This window comes from Pelecanus crispus, chromosome 4 (genome assembly GCF_030463565.1).
Source record: "Pelecanus crispus isolate bPelCri1 chromosome 4, bPelCri1.pri, whole genome shotgun sequence".
Classification (NCBI taxonomy): domain Eukaryota; kingdom Metazoa; phylum Chordata; class Aves; order Pelecaniformes; family Pelecanidae; genus Pelecanus; species Pelecanus crispus.
The window spans coordinates 53462409-53490338 of NC_134646.1; the positions used below are offsets into that span (position 1 = coordinate 53462409).

Genomic DNA, 27930 nt, shown 5'->3' on the forward strand with positions numbered 1-27930 from the left:
GTGTTCATTTCCCCAACACAATTATTAAGGTCTCCTCTCATGTACGTAACAGAATTTACTAGTTGCTTCTCAAACCTGCATTCTGAGAAGTCTATGTTGCAAGATATCAATGCAAGAAATAAAAAAAAAAAAAATCTCAGCTGTTTTTGACAATAGGTAACTAAATGCTCAGGAATTCCTATGGACACCTATTGTCTTCAGTAGGCAACACTTAAAATTATTGAACAGAATGCTCAGGATCTGGCATAGAAGAACAAGCTGCTAATAGTTTCACGTATTAGAATAAATGTATTTTTCTTTCATTATCTGGTAGACCTTTACCTGCTTTAGTAGACCAAGCTATGATCTTTGCATTCAGTGTTAAGAATTAACTTCATTTTCAAACTTAGCTTTACAAAGATCTGCTGGACAGCTTGAATAGTCACAATTTCATTATCTTTCTAGTGAAAGGGAATAATAATAATATTTTGGAATACTACCTAGAAGCAATGGGTATAAAGGTTAAACAATATTTTGCAAACACATCAAGAAATCAGAGGTCGAGTTTAAAACTATGAATTCATGTGCTACTACCTCATGGTAAAAAAACATAAGAGAGATAGGAATTGCTTTAGTAGTTTTCTTTTGTGCATTCTTCAAGTGGTAAGGAATCATGGAATAGCATATTAAGTACACAGAATATTAACATACCTTTCCTTATATATTCAGATGTTTCTTTAAAGGGAAACTAGGTTTCATTTTCCATGGTTAATGCAGGATTGGTCATACCTTTAAAGACAAAAAATTGTATTTCCACAGGAAAAGGTCTCATGTCTCTTTCAGCAAATAATACAGCCTTTAATTATCAATCATCTTAATGTCATTCCATTATTACCAAGTCTAATCCTGTCCTGTGTCCATTACATGGGTTTTCACTAGGTGCAACAAGGTGTCATATTGTGATAAAAGCAATTTGTTCCCAAAAGAATTATCAGGCTCAGCCTAAAAGATAAGTAGCATCTACTGGTATTGGAGTTCTCAGAATCTCTTGGTCGGGTTTAATTGGGAAGGACACGGCAGCTCGATACATGGAACTTCCATGCATGCATTTAAAATAAGCTTCATGAATTTTGGTTCATGAATACAAAAGCCAAGTGACCTTGGTCATTTTTACCCTGTCTCCTTCAAAACTAGTTTATTACAAAACAAATATTTGAAGCATAAATCAATTCTTTACCAACTTTGCCCTTTTCAGCCTTTCCACTAGTTTCTGACCAAGACGGTGTATCCGTAAGAAGGTGGCTCTGGGAATCACGCAACGGCTTTGCAGGAAACAGGTGGTTCTCACTGAAATGCCAAGAGAAAGAACATGGTAGTAAACTGCAGTAATTTTTCATTATCTTACCATACATTACAAACAGTTCGTCATGCACGGTATTTTCCCTACCTTACCTTGCTTCTTTTCTGATGAATCACTATGCCTTTATCATTACATACATTACACTGTAGTTGTCACAGATGCAAGCACAATCTAAAAGGCAACTCTCTAGCACGGAACAAGGAAACGTTCCGATTTTTTATTTGACAGATATTATATATTAATACATGTACTTCAGTTCCAAATGCACTCTATCCATATTCAGTCCCACTACAACTAACCTGACATGACAAACACTGGAGAGAACATCTCCAAAATCTCTTGCCTAATATAAGCTATGGATCACTGGGGTAAGATTTAAAAAAAATCAATAAACAGCTAGCTGAAACATCATGTATTTCCTTTATGAATAAAAGATTGTCAATACGATTCCATTATCATTTCTTAGTCACATATTCAAGTCTACTATACTTATCACACACTTCATTACATGAATATTGCTAAAGAGTTACAATATGAAATACTAAGCTATTATATTTATTTAGTTTAAGGAACATTTGCATACTTTTCATGCTTTAAGGATGCCATGGCCTTGAAGGATAAGGATTAAGAAAATGTATCCTATTATCAGCAGAAATAAAACACGTGCATTTAATATGCAGCTTCTTGTGCTTCAGCGCAAGTGCTGAGATCTGGGATTCCCGTATGCAAAGCATCTTTTCCCCAGATACAAAGAAGCAGACCTCCCCCACAAGCCTTGCAAGGTAATGCATCTGTATCCCAGGCAGACCGACTAACTGTCTCATACGTATGCAGAACAGAATGTTACGGATACTGTTTAGGCAGGCATGGAAAATTCAGGTCCTGGGATGCCACTGAACTGAGACAAATTTATTTCCATAAATTTAATTATAAGTCTGAGGATTAGCTGCATTACAATTTAGCTGTTTAAAATCTGACTTGTATTTATTTATTTGCTTACCACTTTTAAGTATCTTATACATGGTTCTATTCACATGTGCACAGGAAAAAACAGAATATCAATTATTTGAAATGAGTAACAAAAAGCAGATTACTTTTTGGATGTTGAATTAAGACCACCAGGTGTGGAAGCTTGCTCAGGATCCTGATTAACAAGGCAAGTTGGGAAGGAGCAACCATCCCCTAGACTGAAAAATTCAGAATTAGTGTCATACATAGAAAAAAGACCTTCGAAGAACTGTTTTTTCTAAAGGGAGTATTACTTCACCTTATTTCAAAAAGCTAACCACCCCCCCAAACCCTGTGGATCCTGATTATTCAAGTTTCAACAAATGAAGCATTAAAAATTGAGTATACCTTGAAAACACAGGCAGCAACCAGTATTTCTTCTCATCACCAAACACCTGCCTTAGGTTTTTGCTGAAGCCCAAGCTAAAGCCATTCTTGTCTGTTCTGTGACGAAATATGGGAGCTCTGAATACCTCTGAAAAGAAAAAAAAAAATTATTAGATTTCTTCGCAAGACGGCACGTTTAAGTTTCACACAGCAGTATTTAGGCAATTGCACTGATACCATCACCCAAGAGGACAAGCTGTACTGCCCAAGTGACTGAGAAAGCTCGTCCACTCACGAAAGCCAGAGTCAGTCCTACACAGCCACTGTGCGTGCAGAGGAAGTCCTATGGCTGAGGAAGGGTGGAAGTCTCCCCCGCCCTTCTCCCTAATCAAGGCAAGGAAGAGCGAGGAACTCCCTTTTTATGTTATATGAAGATTTCGGCATGTGACTATACCACAGAGAGTGTTGAAGAAAGAAAAACCGAAACAAAGGGTTTACTACAGAAAGAGTAACGGAAAAGAGGAAAAGCTGAACCCACTTTAGTAGTAAAACTAGCTTTTCATACCTTGGGGTATGAAAATATTGTGTGTTTTTACAGCTGCATAAAGAAAGCACTGTACTCGTAGACCCAGATTATTCCCCATGGACGTCCAACCTAAATTTCTGGAGAAGAGAGCTACATACAGTTACAAGTGTTGCAAAGTGCCTGAAGCAGAAAACTCATTCCCTTTCCACCAAGTGAGTGATAGCTATTTAATTCCCTTAATTGGCTATGTATAGTAGGCAAACTATGTCCTTGATGCCCTGACAGTACAGCTCACACAAACCAGGCTGGAACCATGCAAAGACCGTCCTTCTGCAGTAAATCCTTAGCTATGAACTGCTGAAAATGACCTTCAACGTGTAGTATGCATTAGTTACAAGGTGTTTTAAAGAAGGGGGAAAGGAAAATAGAGATACCCTTTTAGATGCCCACGTTAGGCTAGGAAAACAGCTCCCAGGATGATTTAAGTACAATCACACTTAAAGCTGTCATGGCTTCATTACCAAACTACTGCATGTTCAGGGTTTTACATATCAAGCAGTTTCCCCAAAGTAAAATGGGAAGAAGAGACAAACTGATCTTTTTGAGTAGCTTAAGTGCACAGAAAACAGTGTATTACCTGCACGGAATTAAGTTTGTTTTAAAAACATGAAATATTGAATTAGAAGTGTACTGCATTATGGTTTACCTTTGAACATTCTTTTTTCCCACTAAAATGGTAAGAACAGTTTGTAAACAGAATACTTCATTATTTCTGTTCATTTAAGCATCATTAATAAAACTTTTCTCCGCTTATAACTAGATTGACCAATTTTTTTCCGATACTAATTTCTAAGTAGATGATTTTTCAGAATACTGAAGAAACCGACAAACCCTAGAGAAATCTTGAAGTAAACAAGCTTTCTTCCAATGATATATATTCAAAAGTTTTCCATTAATCACCTACATATTAGTAAATCTGGAGAGAACTGGAAAAAACAGATCAATTCATTGGCTTACTCTAATTCAGCTCATATCAACAGAAAAGCATTTAGAGATTTAGAAACTCTAATGAATACATTGCAAATTGGTATTACTACAGTCCAGGATATAGCATAGAACTGGCACTCAAATCTTCTGCACCTCTTTTTATTTGTTTATTTTTTTAAGATTTGTAACCAGACAAACATGCATCCAGGCAGTGGGAAACCCTGGTTTAACAGTGATATTCAGTGCAGTTCTATATACACTCCCATAGTAGAGGCACAGGCCATCTTCTCTGAGGTTTTTAAAATTAACACAGAATCCTTTCTCTGCATCTATGATTATGTGGTAGACAGGACGCACAACTGTGGAACTGCCCTTCAGATCTCTGTGTTCATTTACTACTACATACAGAAGCGCTGCCTTGAAGCCTGTTCTTCTGTATCAGATCATTCTCTGACATTCGCTTTTTGCGCTCATTCACGTTGATCAAAACTAACACCACTGGGGCCACAGGCAGCCTGCCCTGCGGATTTTTTTTTTCTCTCCTTGCCTCCAGTACAGGCTAAGTTTTGGAATGAATAACTATGCCTTTCAGGGCTTTTAAACAAAATTGTAGCCGAACTGAACAGAGGAACTTTGGTTCTGCAGGGGGCACGGGTGGGCACAAAGCACTGCAGCCAGGGCCCTGACTGAGACACCACACCAGAGGACTCCGACCTGGGCGCTGGGAACGCCAAACAAGAAGCACTTGTGCGAGCACGCGCTAGTGCATCTAACATTTATTCCAATGTGATCTCATTTTTGTTTTTTCTAATTCATTTGGTTTCTGTTAACAAGTTGTGGATGGGAGGAAGAGGAAAAGTTCATCAACAGCTTGGCCCCTGGCCCCTGGGGGCAGGAGGAAAAGACTCAGAATTTCCCGGGAGCAGCAGAACTGAGGAGTCGCTGCTGGACACTGCCAGACCCAGGCACTTCTAACCAGGATCCAAGGACCCTGTATAGGATTGCCCACTTTTTCCATTACCCCCATACATATAGTATACATCTAGTATTTATTTTTCGCTGTCAATCACAGAAGCATTAAATCCACTTACCTAATGTAGACTTATTCTTGCTGACAAGCCAACAATGATACCCAAAGAGAGAAGACAGACTGACAGAAAACATAGCTGCAGCAAAGAATAAAAACATGATATGGAACTTTGCTTGAGTATCAGGAAGGCCATTCTGGAAAAAAAAGAAAAAAAAAAAGCTCTTAGAAATGAGGAAATAGCTGTTTAATTTGATTATTAATAATCCTCTACTCAGCCAAATCAAATTCAGTGGAGACACAAACGTACCATGCAACAAGAGTCTGAATAAATGAATTATACACCTTCTATGTATGGACGGCCACGTAATTAGGTTGTTGACAGCATCTAAATTAAAGAAATGGGCCCTTTCTTGAGAAAGTATAAATACTGACAACAAGAACCTGCAATTTGGATCTGAACTTTGAAGTGTCTTTTAGAGAAGAATAATTTATCTTTATAAAAATTGTCTTAATTAGCCTTTTCAGAATAGTTATATTACAGCATAAATATTGTAAATCTAAGAGGGTAATATCCTAAGCTGTGAATCCAGATAATCATAATTAAAATACTAGAAAATGTCCCTGAAGCCTTTTCATAGTATAGCATTAAAAGAAGTTAACAAAACCTATATATAATATAAATTCCCTTGTAAACTATTTTCTAAATAATTAGTAACTGCATACTTGTTCTACGCAGCTTCAAAATAATGTAGAAATAAGTGAAACTTCATAAACTATGATAAACAGAAAAAAAATAGACGACTGATTATTTGATAAACTTCTGTACCTCATATTAGGAGATACTAGATTACAATGTAAAGCCTCGAATATTAGACTTCTCGCACAGTGGTAACTTCATACGCTTAAAGACAGTATCTATATGAGAGTACTTACTGTCCAAAACTTGATAAAATACTGTAAATCTGTTGCAGCAATGAAAAGGCAATACAGTAGAGAGTAAGCCAAGAAGAGAAGAAAAAATTTGTAATTGGAGAATCCTACACAGTTGTTCACCCTGATAAAAAAAAGTAAAAAAAATTGGAATGTAAAGAAAGTTATATTCTTTGCTTTCATCCAATTTAGAATTAGACTAATTTACTCTAAAAAGTTAGTATCAGTATGTAAACCAAGTTTTCCTTCCTATCTGTGATGCCTCAGGCTACTGAAATGTATTTAGCTTCAACTCCCAAACTACTGTAGCAATTCTAATCATAACAACAACCCCAAAGAACTTTACCAGGAAATACCACTTTCAACAGTTTACCAAAATTCAGTTTTGACTTATGGTATGAAATCTGTTCCCAGCACAACCAATGTAAATGTGATTGCAGTTACAGTTACTTTTCTAGTTCGTAGGTAAGTTTAAGTATCCATGTTTTACCATTTGGCATACTGAACATAACAACTGGGACAGTTACAAGCCAAGATTTTGAATCTCGATTGAATTTTGTGAGAATAAAAGCAGTCTCGTTTAATCCACATCCTCCTTCACTAATCATACTACGTATTAGCGTAAACTTTATTAGTAAGATTCTCAAACTCAAGACTATTCACAGGACATCCTTAAAAATATTTACATTTATATAAAATAATGCGGGAAATACTACTGTTCAGTTAACAGAAAATGTTCCATATCAGTGACAACATGACAGCAAATAAAAAATATTAGGAACATTTAGGTACACATCTAAATGTTAAAATAAATCTAATTTTAAGATTTTAACTTATTGGCTTCAAGTTCACCCGTTTCCCATTTCTAACGAATTTCTACATGAGAATGAGCAACTAGTATACGCTATCATCAGAGAGACATGATGAGGGTACATTTAGTACCACAGCAGCTTCCCATTAGAGGCAATATATTAAGTATTATGAATTTTAGAGCTGTATTAAACATGGAATGATGTTACACCCACCAAATGAAAAAGCTTGGAGTGCTGCCCATGGACAGTTTGTTGGTAAGCAGCTTCCTTTTTCTTTTATGTGGTTGCATTAAAAAACTAACCAAAGTTATCATTGCACTGCTAACTTCGACACAACTCTCCATATGAGTTAAAAAAAACCCCAATTCCCTATACCTTCTTTAACTAATTGATACTGCTGTCAGAAAGAGCAGCTAATTAAGAGAAGACTACATCCATGAAAGCATTTGTATGTTGAAAAATAATTCTCAAAAAATAAGAAGTTGTGGCAAGTCTCAACTTCAGCTTCTTCCAGAAGTACAGGACAAGTTAGTGCAACTATTCTCTTCTTTAGGGAGACACTGATGCTAATGGCAGGATACACAGTAATCAGAATAGGGTAAAAATCTTAAAATACCAAACAAGCTTTCACTGTACGCTACTGTTCTCCATCCTCAGGGTGGACAGGGGGTTCTTGTTTCTTTGTTTTGTTACTGGTTTTATTTTTACAAAACATACCACCTTGGCTAAACATTAAATTTAGCATCACTATTTAAACAGGCAGCAATAGCTAAGCATCTCTATTAACTACAATTAAAAAGGACTCGCAATAGATAGTTCTAGTAAAAAAAAAAAAACCCAGAAGATATGTTTCTAAGCTTATCATGATTCTTACTGGAAAGTAAATTTACAATTCTCCATAATGAAGTGTCTTCTTCATTAAATATGTCAAAGTTAGCAATTCCATGATAAACTGCAAGCAATTCAGGCAAGTTTTCTATGATAACCCTGCTTTACTTTCATGGTATTTCCTCCTTTATGACAATTTTTACTTTATGACACTGTTCAGCGAGAAAAGAAATATCATGTGAAATGTTATTCACCAGAAATGAAATTTCTTGAATCAAAGACAGATTTATTTCTTGTTGTTCTTTTGCACTACTGCATATGGTATACACATTAAAAAAAAAAACTTTCATAAATTATCCCACTCCCCACAGTTTTGACAAAGCCCCAGACTGAGGAGTCCTTACTGGAAGAGGATAGTGCATCAAAAGATCAAAGAGAAAGTAAATACCAAGGTTTTGTAATTATGTTATTTCAACATGTAGCATCAAATCATAAGACCCAAGAATGGTGGTTAGATTTAAAGTCTAACATTTTGAGGAAGAGTAAAACTGATAAACGTACAGTCAACTCGCTAAATAATGGTGTGCTATTGCAGTGAAACATTCATACAAAAGAGCATTCCAGGTTAAAGTTTGGATTACAGATAACATTTAAAACAATTAATTCTGAAGTACAAAAAAAAAAAAAGAGAGATACCCTTTCTGTCTCAGGAGTTAGTGTACTGAAAATGCCAGGCAAAAATATAACTTAGGAGGTACTGAAGGTGATGCAGCTTGGTTAACAAAAAGCATCACAGGACTAAGGAGATGCTAAATTCTTTTCAGATGACTCAAAAGACAAAGGAGAGATGTTTCAAATGCTTCCTAAGGTGTTGCTAATGCACCTTGTTAATACTAGAGTTGTTACATACAGATTGTATTTTTGGTGCCCCAAGCCATCACATTCCTGCCTGCAGCTCCATCTATAGTATGAGTAGCAGGAGCACTAGCATAGAAATCACTAATGCTTTTATTTCTGCATCACTTAAACCTTTTAGAGTAGTTAGAGGGCAATTACCATTAAATATTTCCGTTTATCACAGCACTTCCATTAGCGCAGGAGTAATGGCCAAAATAAAGCCTCCCAAAAAGCAGAAAACAGCTGACCTGGAGCTAGGACATGACTACCATCTTACTACCTCTGCCTTCCAAATGCTTCATCTTATTTTCCCTAGGTTATTTTTACCTGTCCTCTCTCCAGAAATCCTTCTCCGAGCAGAGTATGAAAACAGTAATTCCCATTACTGTTTCCCTGCTCTCCCTAAGCATCACATAAGTTCTTTCATACGTCCTTCCCACCAAAAAATCCCAACACGAAAAGCAAAGCAGGACCTAATGATGTTTTCAGGGGGGCAAAATCCACCCATTATACTGATTTGCACCCTTACTTTTGCTGGTAGAACAGCCATGCGATACTTCCCAAAGACTGCTCGAACATGGATCTCTAAAGGAAACTGTGAAGTTTGATCAGCATCTGTGCAATACTTCAAAACTCTCTTGTCACTTCCACATAGTTAATTTTTTCAGGGTGAGCGAGGAACTGTGGACATCCACTCAACTTAGGAAAAATAAAACAAGCCAATACCTCTTTTTCTAGTGCATTTCTGTTACTTGGAGTACAAAAGGAACAATTCTCCATCAAGAAGCGTTACATATCTTTCAAATACCTTCTCCATTTCTATTTTTTCTTTTTGCACCCATTGCTTATTAGATTAAAAACAATGAGCAATGTAAATACTCTCTCAAACTGGGTATGTTTATGTTGTTTGGATACGAAGAGTCTGCAAACCCATAAAATAAGCAAACGCTACTGAGAGGAAAATAGAGTTTATTTTTTTAGAAGTCTATGCCCTAGTAAAATACCACTTCACTGCCCCTTTACGCAATGCTTAAGTGCTCAGTTTACGATTTGTTATTTGATGCAATGGATTTTTATTCTGAAATTGAAGTTCACATGAAGGACATTTTCATGTACTATCCTAAGGCAGGGCAACTCAAAAACATCCCAAACAGACCATAAAGCTTATGAGAAGTGTGTATAATACTGAATAATAATAGTAATATTGAGACTTTTCACTGATATTTTGTCAGGAATAGCCTGACAGCTATTTTTCTTATAGCTTTCTACAAGACAGCTATAAGAAGGCTGAAAAAAGTAAACAGCCTTTTTTCTTATAAGAAATTTGTTCCGCATTCAATGTTTTTATCTGTGGGTTTTTTTTTTTTTTTTAAGCAGCGCACTACTAACACTAACCATCATCAAGTTTCACATGCTGATATCCCTACAGGAAAAAAAAAAAAAAAAAAAAAAAGGTAGGAGATAACTCTGCCCTATATTGCTAAATATTTCTTTCAATTGTATCTACCATGCAGCTGCAAAATAAGGGGAGATTCTTAAATCATGCTGCATTATGTCAGAGGCTGTAGTCAGGACCAAGACAGACAGGAGTAGCCCAGCACCCCTTCCTCCCCCAGGACTTTGATTTAAGAAGGTCAAACCAGCTGCTTAAAACCATCTACCATCCAGTCTGTCCAACACAGGAGATTCTTCTTTTCTGATCAGTTTCATGTGGTGAAGAACTGCCATCTACCACTCAATCCTCTTAACTTGGACCTTACTAAACAACTATGTTTAATTATTTCTGTGAGATACCTCCCAAACTGACATGAAATTAATGACACATCCTGTCTACTCACTGGTTCCAAGGGCTGCTGAGAAAAGACAGGAAAACAAAACCACTGTGCAGGCTGACACGGCAGCAAAGGGAAGGAGGGTAGGAGGGAGAGGGGAGAAAAAATGAAAGAAAACAAAGAACCCATAAAACTACAAAAGCGTACTTGCTGTTTTCAGCAAGCCCACTCAAGCTGTCCTGAGTGCTTCAGTAATGGGAATAAGGCACAGCCCTTCTCTTTGGTTTTTAACCTAGGGTAGTATTTCATCATTCAATGCAACTAAGTCACAGTAACTGTCAAACCCAAAGTCCATGAAGAAAAGATGCAATTCTTAAAAGTCGTCTTACTGACCAGAAGTCTACCTCATCCTAAGTGTAAAAATATGCAGTTACCTAACTCAAAGGTCTAAGAAAAATGATATATGAACTTCTTTCCACATCTCACAACTAGGAAAAGAGGACATACAGTAAATAACTCCAATGGTCCTGCAAGACCAGTAACTTCACATAAGCATCTAACTCTAGGAACAGTGAAGCATCACCTTCCTAACAGGCCCTTCAAGAGTTTATTTTACCAAATTAGAAAGTAAGAAAAGAAAGCCAACAGTACACTCACCAAGGGCAATGATGATCCATTTTCAAAATGCATCTTAAAAAAACCCAACAGAATTCCAAGCATCGCAAAAGGCAAAAGAAAAACAAAAGTCAGAAGCACAGTTACGTGTCAGATAAATTATTCACATACAGATTAAGAATTACCCATATGTACTAAGGGTTACCTAATCTATTTAACAAAGATGTCTGTCTAAATTCACATAATACAGCTTACCTACAAGTAAACTGTAGGTAACCCAAACTCAAAACACTTGTTCTGTCAAGAGCTTAGTGGTTTAAGAAAATGCAATCTATAACTTCAGCTTTAGGATTTGGTTGTCATTCTGAATAGGTTCTTCAACTATCGTTTATTCTCTGACAGAGACTTAGAAACTGGGCTAATTCAGTTATTATATACTTAGTGATGCAACTACACGTATTTCCAAGTACATGATTTGCTTTTACAGAAATATATGCAGATGCACAGGAGGTTTTTAAGAACTTACCCTGTATGAAAAATCCCAAACATTTTTGCAATTGATCACTCTCCATAATAAAACATGCACAAGAAAATCAAGATACAATTGGAGGAAGTGAATTTTGACAAGGTAAGGACAAAATTAAGGTATTCTGCAAACTATATTAACTAATGGCATTCTGCAAATTTCACTCGCATTTCATATGATAACACAGGTCACCCTTTTTCTCTACCCTGCTCAGACATGAGAACGTTCTTATCTTACATTGCAACCACCATCCCATACAACACAACCAAGATCCTCTTTCTGCCTCAACTCAGTTACTCTTTTAGTGCCTCTGCTGTTTTGCTGGACAAAATGGAAAGTCTTCTCTGCCTCACAATCATGTTGGAAGGTTTGATGTATTATCAGCTGAAGAGTATTTGGAACCGCCTTAAAGCTACGAGTAAGTCAACCTTTGAGGAAGCCCCTTCTCTTAAAGTTAGAAAGTTAAATCACTGGGGCCAAGAGCGGAGAAACACACAGACATCCAAGCTAACTGGAGAAAGGTCAGAGAGAAGAACAGCCAAAAGAAAGATAAAATTAGAAAGCAATTAGACTTCGGGGGAATATGGAGATGAACTTCATTTTGTGTTAGACATACACAAACTTTATTTTATGGCTTCAGTCTAGAAATGGGGGATGCTTGGTTGTTTCTTTCTTCAAATAAAAATAACCTGCAAGTTATCCAGTGAAAAATAGGATATTAAGTTCATTACCTCGGATAAGATGTAAGTGACATCATGATTAGATTGAGATGGGTAGTGATCTTTATTCAGATTCTAACAAAAGAAGCAAATTTTTGTTTATCAGCTATTTTTGGTTAAATTCTTAAGGAAAGTTCTTTATTAATATTATTAATTTTTAACCATTCTGTAAAGAATGTGTAAGACCACGTATTCCATGTCAGCATCAAGAAAGGCATCAAATGAATTTAAGTAAGTTACAGACTTCCTTAGAAATAAATAAATAAATAAAACCTGGGGAAAAATCTAAGGAATAAAAAAGCTTCTCTGCCGAAACATTAAACCTGAAAAATCTATGCATAAAAAAATAAAAGCTTCAATGTCAAGAAAAAAGATCCGCTTATTCAGAAAACCACTTATTTAAAATATTTTCTTACTTGTCGCATACAGAACAGTGATGGCAACGATCTGGTTTTACAAGATGGCATCTGTCACAGTATCTGATTGCTAAAGAAAAAAAATTCCAAGATTAGATATCAATGCACAGTTACACATTTTGATTCCTGAAGTCTGTGCAAAAGTAAATACTAGCAGCTCAGCCCAACAGATCCTCCAGGAAAGCATTTCAGCAAGACAAGAAGCAGCTGCAAATATTGAAGCATTCTTTAAGTATTTGCAATGCTGAATCTAGCACAGTGAACCCAAAAAGCTCAGTTTTTGCAATCTCTGCTAATCATACTAATCAGGGTTTTTTCTTCCAAACCCCTCAGCTCTGCAAAACAACCAATGAATCCACAAAACCCACAAAGACCTCACTAGACTGGAAAACCTTTAAAGACTGTTCAACAATATAGCTATTCTAAGCTATTATTCTAACAGCTTTAATTTACTATATGAGATTATCTCTTGGATTTGCTTAGCTAAGCCAGCATTCACAAACTTACAACATCAGTAGGTTAAGATTAACTCTTAGTTTGGAAGAACTTCTGTTCTTGCAACTGAAAAACCAGCAAGTAAAACAGTGAAAGTTTCTTACTGTGATCTACCTAGCCATACATGACATGCAGATAGTGATTATTTTTTTCTTTTTTTACCTATGAAAAAAGAAATCCATGCAGTTGAAGACTGCTACAGCCTCTTCCGCAGTTTGTTAGTATTACAAACTATTTGTTAATGTCAGTTTGCAAACATTTAGCAAGGCATTCTCAATCCACTTTAAAATCCTAAACTGTATGCAGCAATTTACTGTCCAACAATCCTTCAACTGAATAAATGCAGCTGCAGAAAGCTACATTAAATTTAAGTTCTTGGGTCACTCTTGTTTTATGAAGTATGAAAAGCAGTTCTTCCCTACAATCCAAACCCTTGAATTTTTTTTTTTTTTTTTTTTAATTAGTTTAGGTACATCAAGTACATCAAGACACCTGCCTTTGGTGGTCTCCTGAACACCTATTTACCTCCAGACATTGTCCGTGTATAGATAGGAAGATCCTTGGCTGCCCGTCTTAAGACTTCTTGCTGGGATTCACCTCTAGGCTCCCTCTCTAGGGATTCCTTGTCTGAATATGATAGATGAAACTGCAGTAATTTTTAAAATCAAAGATACGTTAGCAAATTTCAAGTTAAATAAGTATCTGCAGAGACGTAAAGAGAAATAAATATTCATTATATAAAGATGGATTAGCAGCATGTACAAGATATTACAGCAAATAACACAGTGTTCCTAAGACCACTAATTTAGTTTATGGCAACTGAAGACAAAATTAAAATTATTTCTGATTTGGTATTGGAATGCTTCCAGAAGTAATAAGCGACATTCTTCCAGAAGAGGATCAAGAAGGTTATTCCCTTGAAAGGTCAGTTAATTTACTTCTGTAATACTAAATATTAGCTAGTGAATATACGCTAGGGATGTCAGTCTTTAACTGAAAGAAAATACGCTACTAGTAATAGCAGAAAAGATAGCTTTATTTCTCTTCTGGTGTCTGGCATTTTCTCTTTTATTCCTTGCCCCGGAGAGTTGGTGTTCTCTTCATGCAGATGTTAGGATGTGGTTTTACTTTGGAGATTGGCTGAAAGAAGGAAGAGATGGGTGTCCTGTACGACAGAATAACCATGTCTTAACATCTTCCTGCATAAAAGGACAACTTCTGTCACTGCCCAAAATGGCAATAACAACCTTTGCTCTAGTAAGAGCTGAGAGAGTAAAAATTACTGAGACACACGCAGAGTATACATTTAGTAGTCCAAATTTCTTATACTCTAAAGTCCTCTGCAACACAGCAACATAGTCAGCTTTGTCGCTGTAGCTTCTAGAAATGGGCAGATGCCAAAGTCTTCGATGTCTCTATCAGAGAAATAGGACAAAATCACCTCTGAAAAGAAGTCTGTATTTGGCAGGAAGAGTGGCTGTCTCAAACCTGTGCTAGGAACAGAAGCCTTCTGCATAGCATTTATGTCTACAGAAAGGCTAGTCATTACAACAATATTAATTTTTTTCCTAAATGAAAGCGATGCATGTAAAACTCAGAAAGCAGACAGAAACATGTAGTTAGGAGTCTATTTCTCACCTCCATAGAGAAGGCACCACTCTACCTTCCTGACAAAGCTCAATCTTCCAGCAGAAGCTGGAGGTTCGATGTTTAGCATGAGTTTCTCAGGTCACCTTTCATTTTTTCCCTAGCAAGAATACACTTGCCAACACCGGAACTCATTTGTATTGGGATACATAGGATTTCTCACTGCAGAAACTTGGTTCAGAATACTTTTTTTTTTTTTAAATGCTTCTTGTTTGATGTACACAGAGCTATTGCTCCATCATTTTGCATTGGTTCTCAGAGTAGTCCTAAGTCTACGAAACCTTCCTGCCTGGGAAACCATCTTCTCTCCCACCTTCATGCAATGCTTGTATATAGCTGGGACACACAGGTACAGAATGGCGCACACTAAAGTGAAGTCCCTCAAAGTCTCTTAAAGAGAAACTGCACCTGGACCTTCAGTGCTTTTCATACATGTAAACAGTTGCAATAAGTTTAAAAACAAATATACAGGCTGTGTGGTGTGCACCAGCTGCAGTATTGATGAAAACAAAATGCAAAAGCTTTATCTGTTTTTCAGTCTTCAAACGAGTATTTGCTTTAGCTGCTAAGTCAGTTAAGTTGAAAATACATCCTTTTACATTTACAGACTTCATACTAGAAACTGGAAGCCAAGCAACAACTTAACATTATGGAATACCCTAATTAAATTTTTAAAATAATGCTTGAGTAGATTAGGAAAAAGACATGGAACAACAAAGATGTCGCTTACTGCCTGCAACATTGTGTAAATTCAAAGAACACAGAAACACCACACATTGCTTTCTATTACACAACTTCAATACTTTTAATATCCCATTTGAAGTTCTCCAGTAGCATTGTATGATGGCTTTGGAATCCCACTGTAATTACTAAGGATTTGTCAAAATGTTTTGGAAGTCTTTTATTGGCATCAGCCCAGTGATTTGAAAACCCTTCTAATTATCACTACAGTCACCATATACATGCATATATTTTGCTATGTAATTGCCAAATGAAATAGGTTCTTAATTTATTTTGCTCCTCTCCACCCCAAGCTGTAGTAAAGACTGCAGTGTGAAATCAAGGAAGATGCCAATTACTTTAAATTATCTACTTGTTTCCACAATTATGTATCTTATTAGTGCATGAAAACTATTCAGAAAAGAACCTCCACACAACAGACAGCAGAAATCACAAGTTATTTATTTTGTGTTGGCATGGTAGTTACAGGAGCTAGAGTTATGAGTCCATGCCAAAATAAGTAATGGTTTTGTGGATATTTCAAACTCCAGAGCAGCCATAGCATGATTCCTCTTGACCTCAGAGGTTGTGTGACACGGCACCTACTGAGGATTGTGGGGTTTCTGTACACAGACAGGATGAAAGAGGCCAAAAAGTTGCACTGGTTGTACCAAGCTGCATGGGGAGGACTTTCATCAAGGCTACTGACAGTTTACTCACTCTCTCTTTTTTTTTTTTTTAAGATGTTAGAACGAATGTGAAATTAAAATAATAAAAGACCCAATACTGTACTAAAAGCAATTATCTTGAGGCTATATCATGTTGAACATGGTTTTGTATCTTAATATTCTCCAAGACAAATGGATCCTTCTTTAACACTTCTGTACTAGCTGGATTTAGACTTGGGGTATATATTTACTCCGACCTCTTTTCCATGCCACTGTTCTATACTAGCTCCCTTCCTGCTCAGCCAGTTTTGGCTTCCCAGCATCAGCTTACCTGTTGTGCACTCATGCCACAACCCCCAAGTTCCTTCATACCAAAACAGATGGGGAAGAAGCTTTAAGTCAGAGGACAACAGGCAGATGCTGACAAGCCATATAAGTCTTAAACACAGGGAAATAAATTTTTTGCCCACAGAAATATTATATTCCCATGCAAAGATTTAAGCTGCTAGTTCAAATAACTCATATTTTTCCAAGTGGAGAGGTTTTTTTCTTCTTAATATCACAAATATTATCTAATTTTTAAAAAATTATTTAAAAACCCTTTAAAACTTAGAGAAGGTGTAATTTCTTTTGTCTTGGTCATTACACTGTTTGCAATCTGACTTACTCTTGTTAAGAAGCTGTAACTACCATCTGTATTTTTCTACACAGCGTAAAACTACATGAGATCAGAGTCTAAGTTATTCAAATACTACAAAATCAGGCATTTAACTAGGCTATTTCAGAACAAAAGTTAAGTTTATCTTACTTCTTTTGAAGGATTCATTGGTAGTGTAAAGATTGTTTTCCAATATGACCAGACGAACAGCATGAAAAATATGTGGTAAGCAACCAGGCACACAACTAAAATCAAAAAGGAACAGAATTAATACAAACAGACCAGTGATATTATAGTACTTACAAACGGATGCTGTATGTATCACAGATAGTTACTCTAACAGATGTAAATACATAGGCTCTGCAAAAGCTTTGCAACAAAAATATTGCACTGTAGCTTTACATGAGACAAATACAGACTGTGTGGGGAAAGTCATGATACAGGCTACATGTCTTACAAAAGTTTGAGGGGACCTGTTAATAGCCTATTAGAGCCCCACAATTATTGAGCAAGCACTCTCCCTTTATACATTTGTTAAATCCTATTTAACTGATGCATCTCTGCTTTTTAGCTTTATAAGCCACGTAGGGAGACTGCTAGCCATGCAAAAAAAAAAAAAAAAACACCCAACAAAAAAAACAAAAACCCCCAACCCACCCAAAGGAAGTATAGCTACCTAAACAATGACTAGAGTGAGGGGAGTCTTTGAGTGGATATGCATATGATACCTGAGCAGTAACCATAACCAGTTCATTTGTTTTGCTAGATTTTTAGGAGGGAGGACAGTAGGGTGGGTTTTAAAAACCTGCAGGTTCTTCAAATTCAAACATTCATTCACTACTTTATATTCTTCACAGCCAGTGATTTATTCTTCGATTTTTTTTTTTAACAGATGCCAGGCAACATTTACCATGCTCAGTTGTTTTACTGGAATACAGATGGTAACATTAACTCTTCCAAAGAGCCTGCCGTAGATGGATAGATGTTTCCATTTAAAAGCTTTCACTGTACTAAGCAATTCACTACAGTAAGTAGTAAATCCAAAACTTGTATCCCCTGATTAACTTGCTTTAATGCACAAGAAAGAGTATTTCCTTGCATTTTCCTTCCTCAGGCAGAGAAGCAGCATATAGAGGACAGCTAGGACAGCAACAGTGAAAACTATTATTTCCCTGCTGTACAGATGAACTCAGATCATAAAGAGCTCAAGGTTATATGGAAGCTACACGGTCAAATAGTTTTTATACAACTTCTGTAAATTTGTAAGATTGTCAGAAGACATCATAAAGGGAAACGTGTACTTTCACTACACAATCTGAAATATTGCCCTTGTATGGTTAGCCCATGCTCTTATATATGTAATGCTATTCAATGCTAGAGAATTTTCCATAACACATGCATGATGGTGTGTATAAATGCAGGAACAGTATGTTCTTGTTTTTTGTAATTTTGCCTCAAAAGTAACGCTGAATAAATGTTTCTGGTGTTGAAGTATGTCTACTCAAAAAAGCATCAACACAGTAAATATTTATTCTTATTCACTGGGCAGTTAAAAAGTCATAAAGAAAAGCTAACAGAATCTGAGAAGCAATACTGTACAAAGCTTTGGGGACGACAGGGGAAAAGAGCCATATGTCATGTCTATAAACTGAAAAAAATCTCATCAGTGTAAGTAAGGGATAGAACTGGACTCCACATCAAGCACAATACACTAAATGACCATCTTGTTATTGCACAAGCATCTGGCAGGAACAGTCCACATTTTTATCAGAACATTTCTATCAACTCTAAAAAAAACCCCACACCTGATTTACTCAAACAAAATCAGTATTTTTTTTTTTCAACAACAGTGTATTCATGGTACAAAGTAAGCACAAGGTAGGGCAAGTTAGGTCAGTTCTGTAGACTATGCGTTTACTAATGTGCATCTATATTTTACTGTTGTGAGAATAATGATAATTGTAATTGATAAGAAAATTGCTTTTTCATACACTAAAAAAAAAAAAAAAAAAAAAAGATTACTGGAGGAAGACAAAATTTTAGCCTAAAGACATTATCCCATGTTTCCCTTTTAAAGTCTGCACAAGACTTAAGCTCTTCTTGTTTGCTCTTGCACCTCAGCTCTCCAAGCCGGCCCAGGTCCCAACCAGTCACCCTCCCACGTTACCTACCCACCAGTTTCCCTGCACCGCAATGGAGATGCTGCTGGGTAGCGTCCACTGAGTCTGTGGGTGTTGAGAGTCCAACATAAGAACCTCAATTCCCTTGAGACAGAAAAAGAAGAGCTGTCTGCAGCTCCCTGGGCAGAAATTCTTCTATTTTACACTTTTTCTGAAAGACGCCCAAATGGTGTATCCCTTGCTTGAAGGCAACCCATTTACGAACAGCTAGCATAGCCAGAGTTGCCTGGAAATCTGCCGGAACCTGTAACAGGGCTGAGCCCCATTTGCCCAGTTTTCACCCCTGAAATCACTTAGGGCAGAAGTACAGCCAGGGTAAATTTCTCCGGAGTGGCTGAAGTTCATCAAGGCGTTGAGCAGCTAAAAATAAGGAAATTTAGTGTTCCCTAATGCATTTTGCTAGTAATTCTAGTGTGCTTTGTGAGCAATGCCTAACACCACACTTGTCTCACACACACACGACGGAGCAGCAGGAAACTGCCATTATTTCAAAGTCTGCAGAAGTTTGCAGAGGTGCTTATGGGGGGAGAGATCACTGAACTGAAAAAAGCTTTTCAAGCAAATGTTTCTTAATTGGCAAACACTTTTTCTAAGCCAGGGAATCCCCAATGACTTAATAAAACCTGCTGGAATTACACAAACAAAAAGCATACAGTTTGCCTCCTAACCCCAAACGCCTTCCTCCAAAAGCTCCGCAGCCCCACACTTGACACTTCCATGTTGTGCTGTAGTATTAAAATAGCATCTGCAAAGCAATTTAAACATGCTACAACCTTGTGGTAGGAACTCTAATGACAGCTAATCAGGCAGTTTTATTATCTCCCGCAAAGGTTACGTATCTGAAGGGTTCTGTTTCTTCAAAGACAGTGGCCAAAAAGGAACTGCAGAAAAATTCACCTCCCATTTAAGTATGTTGCACTCTGCACAAACACCTTGCTCATCTTTAGAAGTCCTGGTTTTACAAGAGCTTTCCTTGTTATGAATATCTTTTTTTTTAAACAGAATGTAAGGATTATTTTAGTTGACAGTTCAGAAAGCCAGTAAGAAGAGCAAAAAGTTATAATTTTTCTCATTTCTATTTGGAATGGCTAAAGCAATATTCAGGAAGAGCAGGATAATAAAAGGAGCTGAGGAACACAAAAAAACATACTTATTTAAAACAGGTTAGATCTGTTAGATCTCAATTCTACTCATAAACTACTATACTACCCTGATACATGCATTCCACTTATAAACAGCTAATAAAACTTACCTTTTTCTCCAATATTTGTCATTGTCACTGAAAAATGAGAAAAAAAGGAAAGAGTAAAAATGATGTTTAAATAGCAAATTATGTAACTGACCATTTTAAATGTTAGTTTTTCAACCAATGAGGGAAGAGTAATCATCAAACAATACAAGCTTAAGGCCAGATACTATCAAGCTCTTATGCTGTGTACATTCATCACAAGAATAGGCAGACAATGCCAATTGCTTATAAGGTTTTTTGGCTCCCATTCCCAGGCTCAGTTCTTGAGAACTAGTACCTCCATCTATCTGAAGTTGCTCAAGTTTAACCCAAGAAAAGCCACCTCTGAAGAACAGTTGTTTCTTCAACTGTGGTTGTACAGGTTTTACTGTTTATATATGTTCTGTTCTTGAGGCAGAGGTGTCAGACTCCAGAACTGGTTTTGTCAGCAATACTTAGTGATACCTTAGATCTCCAAGGCATAAAAATTGAAAGTAGACAAAAGCTGCATTTCCTTTAAGAAACTGCCCACGGATTACAGTATCTGAGGATAGTAAGAGAGTGAGAAAGGCGCAGTATGTCAGGCATGGAGTGGAATACACAGGTATCATGTATCAGTCACCGCATTTCTGAAGGAGAGTACATCTTTTTCTTACACCTATATTCCACTCTCAGTCACATTATTTAAAAAAAAAATAACCACCCCACAAGAGATATCTCAGAGAGATCAGAAACACCTAAGTGATCCAAACCTCACAGTTTTGATCTTCCCTTTCCACCCAAACCACTCCACCATACATTTATCCATCCCAATTAAGCAGTCTACAAACTGCAACATAATAGCACCTACAATTGCAAGCAAGAGGACAGTAGCTATACAGACCTTTCATCCACTCTTGTTTTCCTAACAGAAATGGCTGCACAAGGCCAGTCTTCAAACAGCAGGCACAAGGCAACTCCTACTGAAAGGCCAAGCAGCCATGCCATCCTACTTTGATGATTAAACTTGGGCTTGTTGATAGAGTGAAAGTCACTATTTAAATATATGTTGCATAATACAAGGATGTACCATGGGATCAGTGCTGCTCAACACCTTAACTAATGCTCTGGAAGAGTGAACACTCATCAAGTTTACAGACGACACCACCCTGGGGACACCAGCTGGTATGCTCGTGTGCGGGACTGCCATCCCGAGGGACTCAGACAGGCCGGAGGAATGGGCCAACAGGACCCTTACCAAATTCAGCAAGGGCAAAGGCCATGTCCTGCACCTGTAAAGAAACAGCGCCTTGCAACGATACAGCCTGGGGATGCTGGGCTGGAGCAGCTCTGTGGAAGAGGCCATGGGGGTGCTGGTGGGCAGCGAGCTGAACATGAGCCAGCAGCAGCCGAGCAGCAGAGAGGGCCACCAGCTTCCTGGGCTGCATTAGCAGGGGCACGGCCAGTCGGTCAAGGGAAGGGATTCTCCCCCTCCACGCAACACTCATTAGACCACATCCAGCACACCGTGGGACTTCGGGCTCCCCCCCAGTACAACAAAGACACAAGTCCAGAGGACAGCAACCAAGCTGGTAGGGACCGGATCACTCATCTGAGCAGATGCTGCATGACCAGGGCTCGTTCAGCCTGGAGAAGACATGGCTTTGGGAGGACGTAACAGGACCTCCAGGGAGGCACTGAGGAGGTGGAGCTGGGCTCTTCATAATGGCACAGGGTGGAGGGACGAGACCTAGGAGGTGTAAGTTGAAATGAGAGGATCAGATTTGATACAAGGAAAAAGTCTTCCACTATGAGTACAGTCCACCAGTGGAAAAAGTTGCCCAGACATGCTGTACAGTCTCCATCTCTGGAGCTTTTCAAGACTCAACTGAATAAAACCCTGAAGAACCTGGCCTGACCTCAGACCTAACCCTGCTTTGATTAGGAGGATAGACTAGATGAGCTGAGGTTCTCTCAAACATGAATTATTCCATTATTCTGTAGTTATAAAACAGGTTTATCAAAATGGGAGATTTGACTACAACTCCACCAAAATGAGCAGCTGAGGGAAAACGGTAAATAAGCATGTTTATAAAGTTCTTCACAAAAATCAGAAAGACACTACAGAAGTTGCATAAGCCACTATAAAGAAAACTCTGTTCTGTCCTCAGTTTTCTAGTTTGGCTAAGAGAAATCTTTAGAGCTTCATAGGCTAAATATCCATCCAGACAAATGCGATGAAGCTGAGGGAACATGTATACACATTTGACTCTGAGGAGCAGAGATTGTGCAGTACAATAATGCACAAGAACTGTAAAATTGTAAGTAAACGGTCATCCACCAGAAAAAACCAAAATACGTGTTTAGAGCTGATGTGTAATTTAAAAGTGCTGGCGCTCTCAGATTAGGACAAAGTAGCCACTACTCAAATCCTGATTCTCTTTCTCCAGTTGGTATGGCCAGCAAGGTGTGCAGAAATTTTGCCAGTCTTCCTGGAATAACTACTCTCTGCTAACTAAAAAGCCATAGCCAAGCATACATTGCAGAATCACCAGTTTCAAACTAAAATCTACTTAACCAACCTTTCACAATGATTTGTGGTATTCTTCTCTCCTAACAAGGGAATGGCACAGAACATTGCTGTGAAAGCAGTTGTGATCTTTTTTCCACCCTTAACCTTGGATAAAATGTATTAATTAATGTGTTTGAGACCTTTAACTATTCCACATGTCTATAACTAAAGGATCCATACAATCAATAAATCCAAATTTAATAATTTCTACCTGACTGTAAGCCTACAGCTTTTCAAAATTTCTGTCCATCTCCAGGATGAAATGCACTCTTCACAACCTGCACCTCCTTGGTGGACAATCTTTTCAGCTTTTGCAGTATCTAGCTTGGAAGCCAAATGTTCCTGACAGTCAGAAGCTGCAGGCCATGAAGGCTAAAACATAAGTGCCCCAAAATGTCCAGTTAATTCCAGCAGAGTGAGAACCAGGTTTTTTTGCTACATCTTGTCTTTTTAATCTTTTTTACCACCCGAGTATAACTCAAGAGTTATTTCATACGCTCCTGAGTTGCAACCACTGTAACAGACCGAAGTAGAAGAGGCAAGGCTGAAGAGAGATGCCAGTATCTTCAATCTTGCAATCTTTTTTTCTCCACACTTAATGCAACTGATGTTTATGAGGAGACTGGCTGTGCTGCTTAACAAACATCCCCTCAGACGGTGACACAGAGAAATATGCAAAATATCCAATAACCTGCAGTTTTTCACAAAGTGAAGTACTACTCCTTCTGCTTATGCCTTTTTAAATCACCCTTGACGAAGGCTCCCTGAAGGAGGTATAACATGTGGGAAAGTAATGGACAGGCATCTGCAATACCACAGGACTAGGGAGGAAAATAGAGGCGTTTTTTTGGTTTGGTTTGGTCAGGGATTTTTTTGCACAAATGTGGCAGAATTGACCGGGGGGAACACAACAGGAGGACAACAAACCAAAAAAAGCCCTTATAAATCAAACTCTCTCTTAAATTTCTCTTAAAAATTAAACTTTCTCTATTTGTAGAATAACCAAGATACAAAGACTTCTTAGAGTAACAACAAGATGCTTATAATTCTAAAATCACACTACTTAAGGCCATAGAAAATCATTTTCCAACACAAAACACCCCTCAACTTTTGGATTTGATCAAAGAAACATTTGCTATTTTCCCCACCTTCTGAACAGGACATGTGATACATTTATTTAAACCAAGTTTTATATTTTTCAGTAGATTCAGTGATATAGCTTTGCTATATTATTCAACAGTATTTGATCATATAGTCTTCTGTGAATCATTTATACCAGTCTTTCTGGCAATTTTCTCATTTCTCTTCCAAGGGCTTATATTCACTGCTGGCAGTGCACAGAAAAGTAGGTCAGACTGTGCTGCTGTCATTAATAAATATCAGCTTAAATGCTGCAAATTCACTTAGTGGTAGTTAAACAGCATACAAATAATATGGGTAAAAACCATTTATGTCTACAATGACTAAAATAAATACCAAGGGCGCACCAATCCCAACTGTTAAGCAGTTCCTACAATCTGTGAGAAAACAGGGTAAAACCCTTTGAGAGAGGAATGGAATGATACTCCCGCCTATTGAGAGACAGAGATAATTCCAAAACCTGTCTTCAAGAAGTCATTAAAAAGTTACAGCTCTGTTTGCCTGAGATACTGCAGGGGCCAATTTCATTAAGAATCAGCCTTCCACCGCTAAAGCGTCAGGATGCCATTTACAGTTCAGTACTAGCAGACTATCACATAATTAGAGCCTCTCTGTTTCATCAGGCAGCTTGCAGACGGTGCTCATCAGAGTTAGAGATCAGGCTGGGACATACGGAGGACTTCGGCCAACGTAGATGCCAATTTCCTGAGCCGGAAACATCGTCCCCTGCCTGCCCTGAGCCACAGGCAGCCAGAAACAGGAACAGCACATTCAGTAGTCAATGCTGCTAAACAGCCTGTGCTTGCAAAAACCAACAGCAACTGAGGACAGAAAGTTGTGTTACGAAAGGTAGGAAAAAAGTCCAGGATGGAAAGGACACCCAGAGAAGCCTGGGGAATTCATCCCACCCTTGCTGGTAGTCTTCCCCACTGGGAGAAAGCCATGCGGCATGAGGAACGCTGCCTTGGCAAGCAAAGAGGCACCACAGTATCTCTAAACTGCCTGCTACAACTCCATCCCCAAGTTAGTTTGCTGAGAAGAGAAGCCACATTGCTAGGCACCTTGCACTGGGTCAGACCTTAATTCAGTGATAGAAATGGATTTCCCATTTCTTGAACTACAGCTCATTTTCTCTAGAAATCTTTATTCTCACTCACCCGTGGAAAAATTAAGTAGGTATCTGTCTTGATGTAGCTAGAGACATGGCAAGACACATTGCTACCACAAAACCCAAAAGATTTTGGAAGTTAAATTTACTGTAAAAAATTTGCACTGGTTTTCTAACATTAAATTTTGCTTGACTTCTAAACCCAAAATCAAAGTTCCTGAACTAAACGTAATGGTTAGATTTAAAGAAAAGAGACTGGAAAAAGCAATTAATTCTCTAAAGCTTTGATGGAAGTGGATATACAAAATCTTGCTTGAATATTTTATGTACATTTTTTAAACATTTAAAACCTTGGAATGGGAAAATAACATACATCTGATTCAGAGACTCTGCAGCCACATCTGCGAATAGCCATTTCTCTCAAACTTTCATACAGTGTAACATCTTGGATCTGACTCACAAAACTAAGTACATATTTTATCTTTATAGCATATCTGAAGCTGTAAACCAATGATCTATAGATGCAGTTTAACTCAGCTCTCTGTACACATAAAAGTGTTTTATAGTTGTGACAAGTGTTCTATCCTTGTCTGCAATAGTCCTTTAGAAAAAAAAATCATTGCTTTCAATAAAGACTACCTCTTTGCTAGAGAGAGCAGTGATTTGCATTGAGTCAGAGTGACAAGGCGGAGACTTTGCCACCAGTGCTTCACTTCAGGACAAAAGTAACAGAAATATTTCTGGGCGATTTAAGGTTGGCGTAAGTAGTCATCAATAACCCATACATCTGGATTTGACGGTGTCTGTGAATGTTTCGGTAAATTCCTTTTGACCCTGTGCCCATCAAACTACATCACCGCCCACCTACCCAGCAGCAAGCTGCTATTTGGTACCTTTTTAGGTAAGGTCGCAAAACCACTGCTTTTGAATTGAGTATGCGTAAGAATTGATCTAATCTTCCTTCTTTACAAACTTGCCATTTACTTTGCAAGTCACAAGGACTAACTGAAGAGTGAAGACTACTTCTGGAGAAGCTGTATGACCGGATCCTCTTTAGCAAACAAAGAGTACACCCTGACAAGAACGTCTATTCAAGCTGTTATATACCAAGCAGTGTTAAAACTTTAACTGAAAACACAATCTTATCTACTAATTATATCTTCACCATTGACCTTATGTTTTCAACTTAAAGCTATGGTTTAGATTTCAAGGCACAAAACCTATAGGTAGTACACCAGGCACTACACGGAAAGATAAGCAGTCATTCTTAAACACAAACTCCAGTTCAGTTTCAGAAGTGGAGAATGGCAGCTGTCTTTGAAAGACTGAGAAAGAAATCAAATGAAATTTGAGAAACGCCCAGGAGTTCTGCTGGCTGAAATTCAGAAGCCAATTTTACTTCAGCTGCCAGTCTGGAAACTTTTCTGAAAGTAACCAGGGATTTCAGAAGAGGAAAAAATGTGGTGTTTGCAAAACACACTGTAACAATACAAATTTGCTTTGACCAAAATCCTTTGCTACCTTAGCAGCCAATGTACAGACAGGTATTTAACTGGTATTGACAATAGCCAACTGCAACGTTACAATGGAACAGTATTTCTACAGCCAAATGTAAGCTGTAGATGATTACAAGACATGAGCAGCAAGTACCACAAATCCTTTGATTCATTTGGAGAACATACTGAGCAAAGAGCTCAAATCCAGCTCACCAAATCTTGGGCCTCCCTTTTTTTTTTTTTCTTCTTCCCCTCCCTATTGGCTTCTATCTCCGTATTTTCTGCAGCTTCTGATCCCCTGATGACACTGTGCCATGCCTACAGGGCACGTATTAATTCTGCCTCTAAACTGTGATGAATTAAGCAGCTGCTTATCCTGCTATAATTCCATTCCACTGATGTTACGGAGTCAAAAACTTCAATTCAGCACTAATCAGTCTGATCCTCCAGCAAAAATCTTTCACCATCTTTAACATCTTTAGCAACTGGATGTCATTCCACGTTTTTCCGTTCCGTACTGCAGCTAGCAGCGGACAGATCCCAGTCACATATTCTACTCAAATAACAAAGATGTGGCCTGTGAGCTCTCCTGACTGTGTTGCGAATGTTGCCTTGTCCCCGTCTGCAACTGTGCTCAAGTCACTTTTCTTTTCCAAATCAGGCAAATCACTCACCAGGTGGGAGTATTTCCTCCCTTTCCCCTCACTCAAGTAGTCAGGAAATGCTTATTGCTCATTTCTATGTTTCACAGCAAATCTACTTTCCTTTTTCAAATTACAAATTCAAGCTGCATTTTCAGACAGGATTCCCTGAGCAAGTGCATTATCCTTAGAATTAAAATCAGTGACATGTAAAAATGGATCAAAACTGAACATACACAACCAGTCTGTATTTACTGGATAATCCTTTCATCAGCACAGTTGGTATTTTCACCAAAAACGTCTCTCACAGCACTGTCAAATTTTCACATTTTCCTCCTTACATGCAACTCCAAATCATAAACTGGCAGGAAAACAAACAAAACAAAACCCAAAACTGATCTCAACATGCAAGTTTGCCAAGAACATATCCAACAAACAACTGTCAGAAACAGTGCAAATAACTACTAGTTCTGCCTTACCCAAAGCATGAAGTAGATAACTACTAAAAGTCCCTTATATTTCTGCTAACCTGGATTAGAGATACATATAAGAAGGAAGACATAAGAAAAATTATTTTCTTTCATATGCAGAGTTTACTGAATCTAATATGTATTTTCAGAGTACAAGACACAAGGATGCAGGGGCCAGGAGAAAGAATTCCTTTTG

At 37.8% G+C, this 27930-nt stretch overlaps 1 protein-coding gene across 1 annotated transcript in view; it reads right to left on the reverse strand.

The window, feature by feature from the left end:
• Nucleotides 1-727: 727 nt before the first annotated feature.
• ZDHHC2 (zDHHC palmitoyltransferase 2) overlaps nt 728-27930 on the reverse strand; it is a 30519-nt gene continuing 3316 nt past the window's right edge. The window contains exons 2-12 of the mRNA XM_075709111.1: nt 20353-20379; nt 17071-17165; nt 13753-13873; nt 12733-12802; nt 11114-11146; nt 6151-6271; nt 5279-5411; nt 2696-2822; nt 2434-2526; nt 1217-1326; nt 728-768 (exon numbers count right to left, since the gene is read on the reverse strand). Of these exons, the coding sequence (XP_075565226.1) occupies nt 728-768; nt 1217-1326; nt 2434-2526; nt 2696-2822; nt 5279-5411; nt 6151-6271; nt 11114-11146; nt 12733-12802; nt 13753-13873; nt 17071-17165; nt 20353-20379 (971 nt within the window). The remainder of the gene's footprint in view (nt 769-1216; nt 1327-2433; nt 2527-2695; nt 2823-5278; nt 5412-6150; nt 6272-11113; nt 11147-12732; nt 12803-13752; nt 13874-17070; nt 17166-20352; nt 20380-27930) is intronic.